General features: G+C 45.3%; 1 protein-coding gene and 1 pseudogene across 2 annotated transcripts; both read right to left on the bottom strand.

The window, feature by feature from the left end:
- Window positions 1-2741: 2741 nt before the first annotated feature.
- Window positions 2742-13560, bottom strand: LOC120874196 (zinc finger protein 75A-like). Of its 2 annotated transcripts, XM_040255426.1 has the most exons (8): window positions 13129-13558; window positions 11914-11998; window positions 11387-11515; window positions 9614-9809; window positions 8853-8944; window positions 8451-8577; window positions 6399-6509; window positions 2742-6210 (listed from the first exon to the last, which is right to left on the bottom strand). In XM_040255426.1, exons 3-8 carry the CDS (start codon window positions 11411-11413, stop codon window positions 5612-5614), a joined length of 1152 nt encoding a protein of 383 aa, XP_040111360.1. In that variant the 5' UTR covers window positions 11414-11515; window positions 11914-11998; window positions 13129-13558; the 3' UTR covers window positions 2742-5611. The 2 variants fall into 2 exon arrangements, with proteins under 2 accessions (XP_040111360.1, XP_040111370.1); XM_040255436.1 differs by lacking the exon at window positions 6399-6509 and having other exon boundaries at window positions 13129-13560.
- Window positions 13561-17269: 3709 nt separating this feature from the next.
- On the bottom strand, window positions 17270-19004 carry LOC120874178 (annotated as a pseudogene).
- Window positions 19005-19661: the final 657 nt, after the last annotated feature.

Below are 19661 nucleotides of genomic sequence, written 5' to 3'. Positions count from 1 at the left end.
ACTGAATTATCAGGGAAGTCCCAGTCTACTAACATTTTAAAAAAGATTGCTTTAAAGCTTAAAATACCGAACTCTTCTCCTCATGAACATTAAATATCCATCACTTTTACATTTTTTTCAGATGCTCTGAAACTGTTTCGTGTACAAGGCATTGTTGTTGTTCAGTCACTCAGTCGTGTCCAACTGTTTGCAACCCCATGAACTACAGCATGCCAGGCTTCCCTGTCCAAGTCACAGACAAGTACTTAAGTGTGAAAATCACAATGTTGGAAATGTTACATTTATTGGCTTAAAAATTCAACAGAAAGACTTCTTACTAAGTTCCTCCTTGAAGATGCAGTATATTCTAATACAATAAACCTTTACATTTTTGTACTAGTGCTTAGACCTGAGCAGTTTGAGATTCATCATCCTACAGTGGTGGAAATGAAAAGTGATTCTGATAGCTTTCCTACATCTGAAACTGAGTGAAAGACAAGAGCTGGCTTGCATAATTCCTCTCACAAGAGCCAGATAGGAAAACAGCTTTAAGTGAAGTGCAGGTACTATCATCATGGATGAATTATACAGGAGGAAAGCCTGACAAGATGCCTGACTGTGGAAAGAAATTCAGTGCAGCCCAGTACCCTTGTCCGCTGGAGAATTCATACACAAAGAAACCCTACGTGTACACTGGGTTTGGTTGATATTTTGAAAAGTGCTCCAGCCTTGCTCCCCACTGAACCCACATAGGGAAGAAACTATAAAAGTTCCAAGTGTGAAAGAGATTCAGCAACAATATGCTTTTGTAACTTGTTTAAAAAGAAACCTAGAAATAGAGTATGGCTAAAGCTTCAACACTTTCTACTGAGGGCACTTGAAACTACACAGGAGAGAACCCACAATGTTGAGGAGGCCTTCAGCAAATAATCACTGTGAGCCCTGGAGGGAACACTCCTGAGATAAAAACAATGGGCAGCCTTGATCCATTACATGTGAGTGGGAATGAGTCAGAGAATGCACAAGGTGCTCAGTAAACACTGGTCTGTGGTGAAATGGTTCAGTGAATGTCTGGAAAACCCTTTACAGTGTTCAAATCTTCTGCATTACTCCCAACTGTCTAGACGGATAGAAAAGAAAGAAAAGTGAAGTCCCTCAGTCATGTCCAACTCTTTGTGACCCCATGGATGGTACCCTACCAGGCTCCTCTGCCCATGGGATCTTCCAGGTAAGAATACTGGAGTGGAGTGCCATTTCCTTCTCCAGATCTTCCCGACCCAGGGATTGAACCTGGGTCTCCTGCATCATAGGCAACACTTTATTGTCTGAGCCACCAGGGAAGTCCATTGGCAGGCTGGTATAAACCCCTGACAGGGTTTCTGCCGTAAGAGGTCACTGCAGAACCAAAGAGCAGGGCTCCTCACTTGCCTCGTGCAGGGCGTGTCATTCATTCACATAAGCACACTTAAGTAAAGTACAGCAGAAAACATGTTCGCTAGGAGAACAAAGAACTAGAGCTCCAAGCATCCTTACCTTATCCTGAAGAATCGAAAGGCTACTTAGGATTCTTTGTCTCAAGTTCTCCAGCAGAATTAAACACTATTCTCATAGTTTCAAAAGCTGATCAAAACACCAGAGTTTTAGTTTCCGAGCTCTCCTCCTGTACTTCCCCTCCAGTCAAGAGAGTGAAAGTTCTTAAGATCAGCTTGAGGTTACAGTCAGCTTAATGGCCAGAAGTTTGGGTATGAAATGGTCCCGAGAGTGTAACCATTGGGATGGACCAGTGCAGAGAAGGTGTCGAAGATCTGGGGGCTAGACTAGATCAGTGATCTACTTCTCAGAAGCAACCCTGGAGCCACCTGTAAGACTGTTAACTGAACACACAAAAAATAAAGCACTTTCTGGTTTGTCCTAGAAATCATCTGGTTACAAAGGTCACATTAGCAAGACTGAACCCAGGGTCAAGTCTGAATTCATTTTTGAACCAAGGTTCAATAGTTTTAGTTTTATATTGTTGTTTTAGTAATCAGCTCTCATTCCTGTGATGAGGTATAGAAATGCCTTCTTCTAACTTGCACACATCCAACCCAAATTCTAAACATAAGGAATAAGACACCGTGCTGCCAACTAGTGGCTAAGACTTTCCCACTGGAGGTTTCTCATTCCCCAACTGGATTGTACTGCTATGTTTCTTCCCAACTGTCACCTTTCAGTCCAGGGAGAGAAGCCACATTCCTCTTTATACTGTGGGAAAATTTGGTGACTTGTGTCCTGTGTTCTCTGAGGCACAACTCACAAAAGACACAAGAGGTATTTAACAAACGATTACTTGAAGTCTACTACATTCACATGAGGAATGGAAGGAAATCCCTATCCCCTCTCAAGCCCACTGATAGAGAGAAACCCTTCCAGTGCATGAGGGGCTAATGGAGCAGTGGTGCAGTGGAGGACAAAGACAAAGTGGAATAAGGTCAGAGAGAGGGAGAGATGGTTGCCTCATCCACTTCAACAACTGACCTATTTGTTTTGGGTAAGCAATCCAGTCTTTTTTTCCCATCACCTACAATCTTGTAAGCTCCTAAGTGTTTCCACTGGTGTTACAGTTACATCATCTCAGTGGAGCATCGAGAGGAAACTACATCTCTTCCGAGGACCAAAGACCAGGCAGAATGACAAAGGTTTCTGAGCTCTACCAGAAGAGCCAGCCCAATTAAGACAGATCAGGTTATGCTGTAGAAACAGAGAGCACCAACATCCCAGTAATTTAACACAACAAAAGTTTATTTCTTGTTCCTACAAAGTTCATTACAGGTCTGGTGGACCGTCTAGAACAGATACCTCTCCCCAGTGTGGAAGGTCAGCATTCCAGACTGTTCTGATCTCGTGGCTCCTATGTGCTTACATGACTGAGGCAGAAGACAGCACAAGAGTCCTGTACCAACAAATAAGTGCTTCAACCCACTGCTCAAAACTATCTCAGGACCCTAACCAAAAGGAGCAAAAAAGGATAACCACCCTCCCTCTCCCCTTTTTTTGGCTGTCCCACATTAGCTTACAGGATTCCAGGTCCCCAACCAAGGACTGGACCCAGGCCCTCAGCAGTGAAAGTGAGGAGTTCTACTGGACCGCCAGGAAGTCCCAACCACCCCATTCTTACTGTTCACTGGGATACAAGCTCCACAACAATAAGCATTTTGTCTCCTTGTCCACTATCATATCCTTAGCTGCGAAGAGTTTGTGGGAACTTCCCTGATGGTCCAGTGGTTAAGAATCTGCCCTCAAATGCAAGGGACGTGGGTTCAATCCCTAGTTGGGGAACCAAGACCCCACATGCTTTGGGGTAACTAAGCCCGCTCGCCACAAGAGAAGCCTGCACACTGCAACAAAGACCCACCACAAGGGAAGAAAAAAAAAAAAGCCTTGTTGAAAGTCTGCTCTTCAAAAAAAACAAGTACCTGGACACATAATAGGACCTCATTAAAACAAATACATGAATGCAGTGGCAGCAACTAATCCATAGGTGTATCCTGGGAGAAGAGACAAGAGTTCCAGGGGTGTTAAGACTGAGGGTGTTGGGTAAGATCTATGCAGAGCTGGCTGTGCTTAGCAAATAATTCTTGACTGAGTTCATCTTGGGGAAGGAAATGAAATCTTGCTGACAGAGACACACCAACAGATCAGGTGACTCACACCATAAAGCACTGAAGCCAAGGGAGAAATCAACTGAGCAGACCACCACAGCGAGTGCTCAGCTCCTGGAAGGAGCTCCAACAGCCACAGGTGCACTGGCTCCTTCAGTGCGGTCAGTCCACCCAACACACCACTACGGATCAGAGAAAAGGAGAGGACGTGACATTGTCTGAGACCCCACTACCAGCATGGCCGTTAGATACTTTTCCTTCATCAATCCCTCTAATCCTCAGAAAACCCTGAGTTGAGCTTTCTCTCTATTTCATAGAGAGTTTCAGTAACCAAGAAATTACAATTTTACAAACTTGAAACAGATCTGATGTCATCCAGGCTGACTGGCCAGGGACAACATACAGATCAGTCCAACTGATTCTGTCTTCAGGCCTGACTAGTTACAGCTAAGTGACACCCGACGGATCCACTAGTTATGGGGTCTTACCAAGTCCCTAAATCTCTCTGAGCCTTAACTTCCCTGTTTCTAAGAGGTATGTTAAAGACGTTATTTAACTCCTTTCCTAACATTACCCGAAAGCTCTAGAAGGAACACATCTGAATCAGGGCTGTAGATAAAAAGGTATTTTAAGAAAACCCAGAATCCAGAGAGATTCTCAGCAGTCTATGCTGTGCTGGAGTAAACAGAAACAGAAGATCTCATCTGTTTAACAGTTTATTTATTGTCAGCCAAGGGAGGCGTGGGTTCACCCATCTTCATCTACCACTTACAATGAGCTCCCAAACCTTTGAACTTGGTCTCCTGCTCCCTGGATTCACAGAGCACCATGCCCAGTGACCCACAGGATCCTCCCTACTACACACACTCCAGTTCCCAAACAAGCATAACCCTCTCCTTGTTCTTAATAACAAACAAAAGCCAAATTAAAATGCAACAGACAAAAAACTGAGAAATTGTTCCTGAATTCCCATTAATATCCATTTAGGCCTCAGAAAAGCACTCATGTTCATGGCTCTTTTATCCTATTGGCATTGCGAGGTAAGGAGTCTAGTTTATTACAGAAAATTCTTTACATCTATTATGTTGTTGTTTAGTTGCTAAGTCGTGTCCAACTCTTTGCGACCCCATGCACTGTAGCCTGCCATCTAATAGAGACTGAATTGTAAAAATTCCAATTCATGTCCACATGACCTCATTAGAGATATTCTTTTTTCAAACATCACCAATGAGAGGTATGATGGTGCATCAGTTCACCTGGCAGATTCTCCACCAGTAAATTATTTCATCACAGTAAAAACTGTGCTAAAAGGATTTCAGAGGTATAGAAATAAAGATTCATTCATAAAGGAAGTCAAAACCATGTCAATTTTGCAAACAATGTCCAATGACAAGAGTAAGAAAATTCAACTTTTCTGGAAAACTTTATATTACAATTGATTTCTGCCCCAAAAGACTATTGAAATTGCTAAGTCAGCTACCTGAAAGACAATGTATGTAATGAAACACGTATATTACTGCTTTTTGGAAAACTATGCTACAAATGTTTCTATCATATGTGCTTAACAGTGGCTGGAAGATCAATGAAAAACAATATTTACCTCTGTGACCACAGGAGACTGGTGACTCATGACTGCATCTGCTATTTGAAGCTGGTGTTGCTATTCTGTCAGCTACAATCCCAAAAGCTTTTTCCCTTATTTGGGTTCTTAGAACACCTATTTTCCTAAGGAATTCAGTGATAGTTGTACTACTTACTATTAAAACTACTACTGTTTCCTCTCACAGTCAACCCTAATTTCTTTCCGTGAAACATGATGTTTATATCACCATAAAAAATTCTTTATACTTCTTAATTTTGAAATTTTTCATAAACTTTAGGGTTAAACTCTGGCTGGTAAATTTTTTAGACTAAGAACACTGGATAAAAGCTTTTCTTCATTGGTGTCAATTCTGGTGTCAAAGTCTTGAGCATTCACTGACACTTGCATGTTATAGATGGGTTCTCCGGTGTTTAATAAGGTGGGAATTTTGACTGAATTTTTTTCCACATTCATGACATGTAAAGGGCTTCTCTCCTGTGTGAGTTCTTTGATGTGTGTGGAGATGTGAATTTTGACTGAAGCTTTTCCCACACCAGGAGCATTTATATGGTTTTACTCCTTGGTGTGTGGTTAAGTGCTTATTAAGATCTGACCTCCATCTAAACCGCTTATCACACTGTTGACATTTATACGGTTTCTCCTCAGTGTGAATTCTTTGGTGCTTAATAAGGTCAGAACTAACTCTGAAGCTTTTCCCACATTCCTGACATTTAAAAGGCTTCTCTGTTGCACGTTCTTTCTTATGAAGCTCCATAAGTTTCAGCAGCTCTTCCTCCCACCAGTTGGAAAGTTTATTTCTTTCCTTCACTGGAAAATCTTGGTGCCATTTCCCCAGCCTATGCACATCACCATGATTTTCTTTGCCCGTTGTTTTCTGATGAACATTCACACTGGCTTTTCTTGATACTATGTCTCCTGGTGCTTGTATTTCTAAGTCAGAAAGACACGTGAGTTGATGATTTTCCATGTCATTTTTCAGCTTTATCTCTGTTGGAATAAACGTAAGAATCAGTCTACTGTATGTCACAGAAAGATAACTATGGGGATAGAAAAAAAGCACAACATTCACTGATTTTAAAATATATATATATAGGGAAGTAGAATCTTAAAATGTTAAGCCCTTGGAAAGGTTCCTAATCTAGGCACATTTCTCCTCTTCCCATGGTATTATTTACCTGAAAGCAGCTCTCCAGGATTGTCTTTGAACATTGGAGATCCTTGAATATATGGGTCTTCCCCTTGCTCTAAATAAGAGATCACTTTAGGTTTGGGGAGCACAAATAATGCTGTGAAATAAAAAACTGAGGTCAACAACTAGAACTAATAATGGTTCAGTAATTTCAGACTACTTCAGGAAAAGCAAAAGATACTTTAACCATTTGTTACCCTGAATGGTTAAATGGATACTCTCATATCCAATATTAAGTTTACACTATACTGCATTTGTGAGTGGGCATGAAAAGCAAAGACTGAGAAATGAACCTAAGCTAGACTGACGGGAATCCAGTGCAAGTTCCAAATCTTCTGACATCAATTCTCCATATTCAACTATGGAGTAACCAAACTCCAGAGCCTGCAGGAAACATAGACTGGTGCTTTTCTGTCTTCAGGAAGACTTATACTAGGTAAGACCAGGTTTAGGTGAGTCGATGTGAAAGTCAATGGGCATGTATCATGCACAAATGATACATGTCATCATTATACTAACTTTTTATTTAGTTCTCAAGCACCAAACACTGGACTAGAAAAGATTTCTACCACTCCCATAGCTCACTGGTTCACATCCAGGTGGAGGAAACAAGCAAGAATTACTTAATGAACTTACTCCAAATTGTACTGCCAAGTATGGAAAGTATTTATCACTGAGTCATTCCATAAATACGTACTGAGTGGTTATGGTGCACCAGGCACCCTCTATGTACCAGGGACATAGTGGAGAATAAGCCGAATCCCCTGCTACCATAGAGCTTATCATCTCATGCAGAGTCAGACAATCTAACATCAACAAACAAATGTCAGGAAGTGATAAATGTTTTAAAGAAAACTAAGGAAGGGTAAGAGAACATTTAAGATTCTGTTTCTGTGATGCTATTTTAGATAAGACTGTGAAAAAAGCTTCTTTTAGAAAATGATATCTGCGCAGAACCCTAAGGCGAGTTTTGTCATGTGACATACCAGGCAGAGGGTAAGAGAAAGAAATGAGCATTTGAAGTCCATGAAACAGCAAGATGACAAGAGTGAAGAATGAGGCAAGAGCACAAGTCGCAAGAGATGACAGCAGGAAGATGAGAAGCCAGACCTTGGAGGATCCTGGGGGCCGTGGTAAGGAATTTGGTTCTAATACTGAATATATTGAGAAGTTATCATAGGTTGTTCTTTTTTTTTCTTAAAGTTCTACCAGCTTATTGCTACCAACCCACCTCCCTCCACCCTCATGCACATGTGCTCAGTCATATAACCCCATGGACTGCAGCCTGCCAGGCTCCTCTGTCCATGGACTTTTCCAGGCAAGAATACTGGAAGTGGGTTGCCATTTCCTTCTCCTATGACAGGTTTTTAAGCAGAAAATGTCATGATCTGATTAGGCTTTTTTTTTGGCCGGGTCATGTAGTTTTCGGGATATTAGTTCCGCAACCAGGGATTGAATCCACATTCTTGGGATTGAAAAGGAGAAGCCCTAACCAATGGACTGCCAGGAAAAACCCCATGATTAGGTTTTTAAAAGACTCTGGCTGCTGTGTGGAAAACTGAGGGTGGGAGAGCAGGAGCGGTGGCAACGGGTGCCAGTAAGAAAGTACTGAGGTGAACCTTGTGGCTGAGATGAGGATGCGAACAGCGCAAGAGGCTGAGACATAATCCAATTCAAACTACACTGTGATTGTGGAGCTAAGATGATCAGCGATGTGTCAGTAGGGTATGATGGCAACATCACAGTAAAAAATGATCCAGGGGTTTTCTGGCCTGAACTTTAGGTTAATGGGTGTGTCTTTCAGGGAGACAGGATAGAGTAGAGCAAAGCAGAATTGAAAGGAACAAAAATTTTGGATAAGGAATGAACATGTGAACTCGGCAGAAACTCCAGGGAATCCGGATACACCTTTCCCGTGGTGAACCACTATCTGAGAATCAACGAGCTACTGAAACAGAGACTCTCACGGGGGTAAAAGTAAACCAAGAATGTGACAGGTTAGTCCATTCCTATGCAAAGGGAAGAGGAGAATCTTTACCTAGAGAGATGACAGTCTCATAGTTCTCGTGCATTACATCATTGTAGAGGGCCTTTTGAGTGGGATTCAGTAGTTCCCATTCTTCCTGGGAAAAGTATATGGCCACTTCCTCAAATGTCAACAAACCCTAAAGAAGAGAATGGCTTTAACTCAGAACTTGCCACTTGAAAGACAGCCCAACCATTTGGCCCATGATTTGTATGTTAGCCAGATACTAAAGGAACAAGACATGATATTTTTAAAGTGAGGAGGCAAAAAAGAAAGAGGGATCAGTAAGCCCAGGAGGTAAACAGTTCCCCTGGGAGATCATCTGAGTTAACATGCTTTTGAACACCTGCTGGGCAAGGTGGGTCACAGACAGCAGGGAGAAGCAGCCCCAAGAAGCTGGAAAGCACAGCTCACCTGGGACTCAGGCAAGATGAACTCAGGTGCCACTGTCCAGTCTTTGGTGTTTGTGTCCTCAGGAAGGGCTAGGATCTGGTAAGTAGGTACCACTGTGGGTGAAACAGCACCACAGAAATTTCTCTTCTGTTTCTAAATATACTAGGCTCATTTCTAAAACATAAAAGATTCCCATGTTTTCAGGATTGATACCTGAGATACCTTTACAAGTGTGTGTGGTATCTAGAAATGGCTCTCTCCTTGTAAATAAAAACCATTGAATATACCAGCCCCTAAAACAGATTCCCTAATCTTCCTGAGAAAATTTATGAAAGGAAAAAACCTGTTATCCAGTCGTGACATGAATTGAGAACAAAATACTCAGGGAATCTAGTGTACACTAAGAAAAGTTGCTTTAGCTTTTTAAAATTTTTTATTGTTACTTTTTGCCTGTACACAATTGTATTCACATTTTGTCACTGATAATCCCTTAATTCCTTCTGTTTTTACAAGGACAGGTGGGCCCAATCCTCTCTACTTTTCTAAAGAACTGAGTTTCCAGTATCATAACCAGGGTTCTGCAGTTGGGAGATTTCTGTATCTTAGGCCAACCCCCACCCTCAACCCCACCTGACCTATTCTACCGCCACCTGGGGGGCATCCTAATTGCTAATGTCGCTGCACTAGTAGATCCACAGGGCTGGGTAACCAGAAAGTACTCACACATTCTGGCTTAAATTATATCCCACCTCCCAGGAGAAAAATAACATGAAGATCCTTACCCCTCTCACATACGGGCTCAGGTTCTTTGTGGGTATTCCTGCTCAGTGGCTCTTGTAGACCCTGGTGTATATTCCAAACTTCTTCCTCCAGGGACATGCCCACTGGCTGGGACTCTGCCAGCTTCAGCTGGAAGCCTGGGGTCTCTGCTGCTTCTCCCAAGAGTACTGCCTCCTTTCCCAGCTCCTGGACTGCAACCTAGAAATAACCCCCATACTTGTTACCACAGAACTGACTTTTGGTTTGGGCTTGATGGGAGAGGGAGGAAAAAGCAGAGTGCAGACTGCAGGGAAAGAGGGAGACGCTGAAGGAAATGACACAAAGACCTAGAGATACCAGCCACCAATTTTCCACAAGAACAATCCATAAACATGGGATAATTGGGAGAAACCAGTAAAGGGTGTGGTTACTGCCAGCTCTCCAAGACAGTAGTCCCACCCTCTGAATTCAGCCCAGTTCAACCCACTAACAGGGTTGCACAGGCCACCTGTTCTCGTGCTGCCTTGACAGGCTTTCTCTCCCAACTTAGATCCTTGCCTTAGTGGTCTCCTGTCTTCTAATTCTCTCAAAAGATTAAGGAATTGAATTTAAAAGGTGTCCTGTCAACCAGATTTTCCACATAGTCTGGGAAGATTCTCACAGACAATGGGGATGAAATGGAGAAAACCAGGTAAGAGTAATGGCTCTGTCCTATCCCCAAATGATTTTGATAAAAAACACGTGCCCTCCCGGTATTCACAGTGGGCCTGAGGCCAGCTGGTGAGCTGTCACCCGCCCAAGGGCATGTCCTGGATCCCCACTCAGAGCAGAGCCAGGAGCAACCACTGAGAGAGGGCAGTGGAGGCTCTCGCCTATGGTACAGAGGACACTATCCCTCAGAGTCTTTCTTCTCTCAGCTACTCTGCTGGGATTTCAAATCTTTCTTTCCTTGTGTTCTTTCTACTTTGTCCCCTTCCTGGGCAGTCGTCCCCTAGTTGTTTGTGATTTTTTCCCTTCTCTGTCATATCTTCGCTCTCTTTTGGTCTCTCAGAGTCCTTTCTTTTCTGATCTGCCCTGAACTCTCCAGCTCCTTAGTGCTTTTTGTATGTTTCTAAGAATTTGAGGTCCATCTCCTTGGCCAAGCCAGACTAGGCTCATTACCCTCAACACACGCTGGCTCCAAAAAGAGCAAAACTCAACTCTGTCCCTCTGGCCAGGGAAGTCTCTGCCAGGATCTCTGAATCCTATGGGCTGACTAAGGCTGCGGGTCTGTGCTTTCAGGTCCTGCTTCACAAGTGCTAAAGGAGCAATACAATAGTGACCTAATCCATGTTTTCTCCCAATTAACTGCCCCAATATATCCACCTTCATTCAATTTCACTGCACATCAAGAATCTTTCTCCTCATCCATTCCTTGTTTGGCCAGTTTCCCTTTGCAAGTGTTCTATGAGGACCACAGCCTCCTCGATGCTCTGTGGATGGTGCTTCTTTATGAGAGTCTGGGTGTCCCCGGGCAGAATGGTCAGGAACTGCTCTAGCACCACAAGTTCCAAGATCTGCTCTTTTGAATGAATCTCTGGCCTCAGCCACCGACAGCATAATTCCTGGAGCTGGTTACCAGCCTCCCGGGGTCCAGCTTCTTCATGACAGATGAAGTTCCGGAAGTGCTGGTGAGACCTCTCAGAAGTGAGACTATCCATCTGTGGGGCATGTTTCTTATGCTGACTGGAGTTCTCTGCCACAGGTCTCTTGGTCTCCCACAGATCCCTGAAATGAGCATTCAAGTACTTACACACCTTCAGATCTACTGTCATCATTTTCATCTAGGAACAATTCTGCTCCTGTGCTGGATACACCACCAGCTCCAAATCTGACAGCTGAGGCCCAGTCTGGTCCAGAACAAAATCAATAAAATAATCTTCTTCCTAAGGCATTCAGGGCAGAAAAAAGTGCATGTCAGTAAGATGCTGTCACATGAACTTTACTATCTGCTAGTTATAATGAGAAAGATGAACTTTAAAAATCAACTGCCAGGGCTGTATTTTTCTACTTTCTATTATTCAACTTAATACAGCATAGCTTACTGAAGACAAATTCCAACAAATCACTTTGCCTTTAAAAAAAAATCAGAAAAAATATATGGATGAGAAAACTAATACCCACTGGCTGCAAGGAGTTCAGGGATTATCCAAAGATTTAACTGAAAAACTTCCTATGTCATTCTCTATTGTTAAGGAAAGATCAGGAGAATATTCTGAGTTTGTCTTAAATTTTAACATATTGTCCTAGTCTGTCTTTAGTAAGCGGATACAACTTCTATAACCTTTGTCCTTCTGGGAAGATGAAAGCCTTCACTTCCTGGACCTTTTGAGGTGCTTCTTTCCATTGTATCAAAACTTGGAGGAGAGCTGCAACAATGAGACCAGAGCGGAAAGAAAGTAATTAGGAAAATAGAGCCTTGTTCTTCTGAAAAAGCATCCCTCAATAACTAGTTGTTCCAACATTTATTTTGGCATTTCTTTGCAAGACATATAAAAAAACACTACGTAGATTTATATCCGTATTTTAAATTTATCTTGACCTAGGAAAAAACTACAGCTGACCCTTGTTCATAAACTATTCAAATGTCAAGTGGTGAGACTTCCCTGGTGTCCAGGGGTTAAGAATCCGCCCTTCCACTGCAGGGGACCTGGATCTGATCCCTAGTCAGGGAACTAAGATACCACACGCCCCAGAGCAAGTGAGCCTAGCAGGTAACTAGGGAAAGCCCACCGGCTACAAAGAGCCCGCACGCTTCAAAGACTCAGCACAGTCAAGAGATTAATTACATTCAACTGCTACTGATTCCTTTCAGATTCTCCCAGAGGTCTTTTAGACCTCTAAGCCATGCTGGTGGGGGTGGGGGGAAAGAGCTGTCTGTCCCACTTTCCCTGAGATAACCAGAAGAAAGAGCACAGAAATTCTGCCCAGGAAGCCGCGGTATCCACAAACGGCCGGCTCCCGATGGCCGGCCGGTTCAGAGGGAGCACGGGACACTAAACAGGTTTTCGCAACACGGAAGCTGATCTCTGAGCCTGGGCCTCTCGTTTCTCCCGCGGTCACTGCTGCTGCTGCTGCTGCTAAGTCGCTTCAGTCGTGTCTGACTCTGTGCGACCCCATAGACGGCAGCCCACCAGGCTCCCCCATCCCTGGGATTCTCTAGGCAAGAATACTGGAGTGGGTTGCCATTTCCTTCTCCAATGCATGGATGTCACATCAGCCAGTAAAGGAAACACCGGTAGAGGCAGCAAAGTGGACACGACGCGGGGTGCGCCCGCGAGCACTGGGCCTATGGGCAGCATCCGAGAGGCCTCCAGCTGCGCAGCACGGGGCGCCACCCGCGCAAAGAGTGCAGAAAGCAGCCTCAGGAGCCTGACGGCGGGCCTAGCCCAGGTCAGTCGGCTGCCCGGCTCGCAAACGCCCCCGGCTGCCCAGCAGCGGCGGGGGTCTCTCGGCGCCTTCGGAGCCGGTGCCGATCTGGAAGCCGCCTCTAAGTTACCTCAGACGGCCTGGCTTCGCAGAAGCCGCTCCCTCTTCCCAGGGCTCAACCGCAAGTCGCCTCCAGTCTAACGGCGGCTCTGAGGAGGACTGCCCTCGTCTCACCGCCTAGCGCGCCACTCAGAGGTTAGAGGCGGGGGGAGAGGGGAATGCCGGGTTCCACTTAGATTCCTGGGGGCCGGAAAACCGGGTCAACCGGAAGGGGAAGTGACGTACTTCCGGAGAGGGCTCCGCACCTCCCATTGCTTTATCACGGCTGCAACTGAGGGAGCATCCTGTCAGCGGGAAAGAGTTGACGCCACGTAATCTTAGGCCCTTGGAGCCTGGGGTCCCTGCATGGGTGCCGCCCTCTCGCGGCCATTTCTTCCTCCATCGCTGCGGGTGGCGGGCGGTAACCCATCGTCCCGCCGGGTGCGGCCCCCGTTCCTGCCGGTAGCCGAGCTGGGCTCCCGCCGCTTCGCACAGCCTCCTCCAGTACCTGGTGTTTACCTAAAACAATAAAATAGCTTTTTATTCTTGTCAGAAAAATTAATTTGGGGACAATTTAGGGTTGGAATATGTAAACTCGCAACCGTTAGCAAGTCTGGCGAACGTGACTCAAGACTCAAAGGAGGAAAATGGGAGTTAGTGTAGTGGGTTTTCATTGGCTGAATTTTGACAATCTCCCATTGGCAGGTCTTTTGCTGGGCCAGGAGAAATTCTTCTGGTGGGTAGAAAAGTAAACCTTCTTCCTGTTGCTGATGCAATTGATGTTTAGAGGTGGGGCATGATATCTGCTTCTTTGAGCTCTGATTCCATTTAAAATAAGATAGTAATTTTCACAAAGGCAGTTTTGTCTTACTAATCTGCTTTGTGAGAGGTGCAAGCTAGCCACTGAGATGCAATCAAAGTTCCCACAGCTGACTGAGCACTGCAATCCCTCTGTCTTACAAGACACGTCAAGAACCAGAAGATTCACACTTACAGAGATGGCTTGGATCATTATAATGTGTGGGGAGAAAGCTTGAGTTCTACAGGGACAGATACTTCCCTTCCTTTGTTCTCTGCAACCAAGATCTATTAAGAACTCTCCCTCCTTCCTTCAAAGAGGAAAAGGAAATCTGTTCTCCTAAAATCGGGAATGAAAATTTCTCTGGCAATCCAGTGGTTAGGACTCTGCGCTTCCACTGCAGGAGGCACAGGTTTGCTCCTTGGTTGGGGAACCAAGATCCCACATACTGCACAGTGTGGAGAAACAAAAATAAAAAAACTGGCATGGACACCGATGAGGAAAACAAGTGCTTAAGCAGAAGCTAAATTAAGCTTCTCCACCTTTTTTCAACTGCCTGTCCCCTCACTGAGGCCATCTCCAATCTGATTTCCATTCTCTTTCCATGCTCCCTTTCTCACCATGCCTTCCTCTGTTGGGTTCTCACTCCAGATGCTGCACCAAGCTCACTGCCTTCTCAATGCTTCACTTCTCACCCAGGTTTGGATCTCCCTGTGCAGAACCATCCTGAATTACTTTCAGCTCCAGGATCCTGTACCCGAATGCAGCTTGGGGTCCAACCATCATGACCAAGGTTCCCAGAGCTGGCTGAAAGCTTGTGAGGCCCAGCAGTTGCTGATAACAGGAGAGTCTGAAAGAGCTGGTGGGAGCTCTCCAAGTTGCCAAATTCAATCCCCACAACGTGGGTATAATCAGGCTGACAGATGAGTTACCTAATGGAAATCAAACAGGCCTTGACCATCAACTACAGTTTCCAGTCCCAGTTCAACCCATACTAATGATGTTGGGGAAAATACTGAAATTCTCTATGCCTCTATTTCTCATCTGAGCATAAAAATATCATGCAGCACAGAGAAAAAGATTAGAAATGCTATTTGTATAGCATCTGGCCCAGTGCTTGGCACTTAGAAGGTGCAGAGTAAATGGTCTGGGTTGGTGTGCGAGAAGTACCACCTTATAGGAATTTTAAGCATATCTCACTATTTGACATTTATTAATAGGTTTAATGTCTGTCATCCCTACAGAATGTAAGGTTCTTGAAGAGTGGGTAATTTGTTTCATTGGTGAATCGCAGCACCTCAAGAAGTGTCTAGTCCTAAAATAAACATTTGGCAAATGAATAAATGGGTGAAAAAAGACAAAGACGACTAGTGTCTTCACACCTGGTTTACTGACTGGGTGTCCAATACTTAAGCATTATTAAGAGTACAAACGAAGATGAAAATTGGTTTCGGCTGAGATGTCCCTGAGATCGGTCTCCCCTTCGTTTTCACTCCTATGGCTCTAAGGTGGGATTTCTGAACTTCAGCATTAATATCGGGGGCCGGACAGGTGTTTGTTGTCTTGCGCGCCCTGCCTCTATTACGCAACACCAGCGGTCAGTTTGGCTTTCTGCGCCACAAGTACACAGCCCTTGCTCAGCTACATTACCCACCTAAACACCAGAATTTGTTTCTGCGGGGTAATCTACTCCATAGTCTGGGCGCTCTCTGAAGACAAGGAGTTTTGAACTGTCTTCATGTCCCCCCTCCCCAGCACATGAGTGCCATAAGGCCTTGGTGAACCAGTGCTTTATTCGCGTAAATCACAAGAACAAGAGGCTCAGAGCCTTTCAAGGGCGACTTCACGGGGAAAGTGAGGGACAGGGCGAAGCGCGAAAGGGCCCACACACCAGGCTTCCGCGTTCTCAGGCCTCTCCAAACAGAGGAAGTTGCAGCTCATGGCCACTGAGTGTCTTTCCGTTCAAGGATCCGAGACACGACTACAGCCTCAGAGAGGACGGAGCCGCAGAGTCTCCCCACCAGGAAAACTGCCCTCAACCCAGTCAGTCAACCATCAGGCCATTTTTCCCAGAGCGCGGCCGGAAGCTGCCACTGTGCAAGCGGTCACTGTTTACAGAAGGTCTAGCGCATGCGCAAAGGCTAAGCCGGAAAACAGCGCCAAGGAACACGCAGAGCCCTCCCCGTCTGGTCCCGCCCCTCCGCTAATCGACAGCAGTTTTACCCAATGAGAAGACGGGATCCTCGTTGCGTCATAACCTTGTTAAACCGCTTATTTGTTACTCCCTCCTATTGGTTACTACCTTTCAGTTTGGGCGCTTCCCCTTCTCTTATTTTGAAGGGTCCTCGTAGCACCTGTTCTCCCTCCGTTTACAGACGACAGTCACAGTACTACTACTACTACTACTACCACCGAGAATCAGTGCTCTTCCTTCACTTCTTCCCATAATCAAACACAATTCTGTCCCTTTCTCCCCCACCCACCTCTTTCCTGTCAATATAGCCATCCAGTTACCCTGCTGTCTAAATAGGGAAGCAGGGAATTCCCTGGTGGTCCAGTGGCTAAAGACTCTGCGCTCCCAATGCAGGGAGTGTGGGGTTCGACCCTTGACAGGAGAGCTAGATCCCACACGCCGCAACTAAAAGATCCCACGTGCTGAAACTTAGAGTGCACGTGCAGCAACTAAGACCCTGCTCAGCTAGTTAAACAAATAAATAAAAGCAGGAAGATATCCTAGAACGTCAGAAACCTAGAGACTTGGGAACCTTGTTGTCTGCAAATAATTAGCTGTGGTAGCCAGTGGATCTCTCTCGCACTTTGTTTCATCTATAAAATGAATACAGTAAACAGGAACACTGTAAAGATCAAAGATTAAAGATTATTTAGGACTTGTTTGACTTCATGTTTCACTAGGTTTATAACTATTTAATTTTTTGAAGCTATTGTAAACTATATTAATTCCAGTGTATAGAAAGAGAATTTGTTGACTTTGCATCATGTGATCTTACTAAATGTACTTACTCCAGAAACTCTGGTAGGGTCTTAGGATTTTATACATTGACAATCATGTCACCTGTGAATAAGAGCGTTTTGTTTTTCCTTTCCAATCTGGATGTTTTATATTTCCTTTTCTTTCTTGATTGGACTGGCCAAGCCTTCCAGTACAATGCTAAACAGGAGTGACAGGAGTGGGTATTCTTGTTTTGTTCCTTATCTCAGAGGGAAAGCATTCAGTCTCTGACAATTAAGTGTGATATGTACAATAGGTTTTGTTTGTTTGTTTTAGGCAGCAATCAGGCTGAATTTAATGATGGGGAGCTGAGCCAGACCATACACAGACCTCTGCCCATCCCTTCTAGGCTCATGGCCCCTAGAAGCCAGAAGCAGCCTGGAGGGAACTGCAGTTCCTCCCCAGGTAGGTAGCCATGGTCCCGTGGACTTTGTGCAAAATACTACATGCTAATTTGGCATTGAGGGCCAGCTCTAGGTGATCCTTTGTGTAGCCAGCCCTAGGATGGGGGAGAATGGGGGAAAAAGAGGTGGGTTAGGAGGCCCCTGGCCAAGAGGAGAAAAGGGGACAAGAGAAAGGAAAATGCTCCCTGTTTGGGAGGCAGGGTGGGATACAGGCACAGGGCTAGTTTCTGAACATTCCCCCAGGGCAAAGGGCAGACATCCGAGCACTGGAGATCACAGGTACTCGTCTCCAATCCCCTCGAAGGCGAAACTGCCTTGGACAGCACTGGCACTGGCATCTGTACCAGGAGTGCCAATCACCGGCAGGCTCACAGCACTCAGCTTGTTTGAGTTTGACCATGGACTCCTGGGTGGCATCTGGTGACTCAAGCAGTGGTGGTGACTTCACGGCTTGCTGGCTGTCTGAGCATCTCAGGGTGCCCCCCACCAGCCGGTGCAGCATCTTCCTGATACTGTCGCCAGATTACTTCACCATCAGTTCATCTACCATGGACTGCAAGCAGATACTCATCATGATAGCCTGGGGGCTGGTGATGGTGACCCACTGTAGCTGGTCGTTGCTCATGAGGTATTCAAAAGCCAATTCCAGGCGCACCTCACCCTGGCCGAGGCTGCTTGTGCCTCGGCTGGGCAGTGGCACAGAGGAGGTGACCCACCAGCATCGCATGCGGGTGACCCGGAAGGAGACTTCACGGAGTTGCTGGCCAGGCAGGCGGAGCCTCACTGTTGCCTGCACTCACCACCACCAGACGGACAGTCCTTCTCTGGTACGTCAGCCATACAGGCATTGAAGCGCAAGTAGCCATAGTGCCGCAGTGTCTGGGCCAGCAGCAGGAACTCCTTCTTGGAGACCTCCTCCTGCAGTGATTTGAGCTACTACTGTTCCTTGGCGACCAGGATCCACACACGCTTAATGTCTGCTACCATCTGAGCATAAAGCAGGTTCAGGCCAGCCCGGTTTTCCATGACATTGTCATCACAGGTAGAGTCCAAATAATTCTTCCTTAGCACAGTCTTATACTCTTGACTGTGAAGACTGGCAACAGACACATAAGGCAACTCAAACTCTTGCAACTTCCGTACAAACAAAAAGCCTCCATCCTATTTTTCTCGAACTAGAAAGAGACTGAAGTAGCCGATCAAGTCATCTGGAATATTCAGCTTTGCAGCCACACCCTCCAGGACATATTCAGTCTGATCTGAAGTTAGCATGTTGACCAGAACTTTCTGCCCGTTGCCGAGCAGCATTTCCAAAGAGATCTCTTCTGTGAGGACGTGTTGTGTCTCCTGCTGTGCCTGACGCAGGAAACTGCTGAAGGTCTCACTGCTCCCAAGCAATGGGTCTTCCCGGACAGCTTGCATGTACTTGTCTAACTGCTCTCTCCTGTTTCACCTCAGCCGGTGTCAAAGCCAAAAGCTTCTTTCGGGGAAATGCAGGAAGCACATTGGCCCCATATTCCTTCCGAAGCTGCTCGAGCAGCCCCAGGAGCTGGCTGTTGCGCACCCAACAGTGCAGGACTGCATTCACGTGAATGTTATAAACCACGTTGGCTGAGCCGCCCCTCTCCCCGCTGCGTGACTCGGTTTCAGGAATGGAAAAGCACATATTCCCTGCAGCAGGGCCTGGCCGGGCTCCGGACTATAAGGGGCGAAGCGGCTTTGCAGGCTCATCTCCGCAGTCTCGGCGGCGTACAGGGGCGGGGTGCTTACAATGGGTTTTTAAAAAGTAGATGCTCTTTGGGAGTTCCCTGGTGACCTAGTGATTAGGATTTGGTGCTTTCAGTGCCATGGGTCCAATCCCTGACCAGGAAACTGGGATCCCACAAGCTGTGGGAAAATTAATTATAAAAATAGATGCTCTTTTATAGGTTGAAGAAGTTCCATTCTTTTCCTAGTTCCCTAAGTTTGTCATAAATAAATGTTGTATTTTTGTCTCCATGTTACTAGTGTTCATTTCCAGGTTGCTAGTTGTGCTAATCTGAGGTAAAGGAGTACCAGAGAACATAAATTGTAAATTCACTATCAGTTCTGTGATGCTTTGAATTCTACTGTTGTTCTCCAATTCACCTGCAATTAATAAAGTTCTCAAATAGCTGCTCCATGCATTTTACCCAGATTTTAGGGTTGTTGTCTATGTGAGAAAAAAGGTGAAGCATGCTTATTTCAACTTACCCAGAGCTGGAACCCTAATACTATTAGTTTTTCTAGTGCTTTTCCAATCTTTATACAATATTCTTTCTTTCCTATATTACTGGTTCTCCACTCTGACACCTAATCCCTGCCTCTGCAAA

The sequence above is a fragment of the Oryx dammah genome, unplaced genomic scaffold (assembly GCF_014754425.2).
Source record: "Oryx dammah isolate SB20612 unplaced genomic scaffold, SCBI_Odam_1.1 HiC_scaffold_2, whole genome shotgun sequence".
Lineage (NCBI taxonomy): Eukaryota > Metazoa > Chordata > Mammalia > Artiodactyla > Bovidae > Oryx > Oryx dammah.
The sequence above is the reverse complement of the archived record's forward strand: the minus strand, read 5'-3'. Positions and strand labels throughout refer to the sequence as shown.

Excerpts from the sequence above, each read along its gene's own strand:
- LOC120874196 (XM_040255426.1), bottom strand. The coding sequence starts at position 11,413 with ATGAAAATGATGACAGTAGATCTGAAG. Across the intron at positions 8,945-9,613 it reads TGAGCCCGTATGTGAGAGGG|TGGTACCTACTTACCAGATC; the intron begins GTAAGGATCTTC and ends TTTCACCCACAG. Across the intron at positions 8,578-8,852 it reads TCATCTTGCCTGAGTCCCAG|GGTTTGTTGACATTTGAGGA; the intron begins GTGAGCTGTGCT and ends TCTCTTCTTTAG.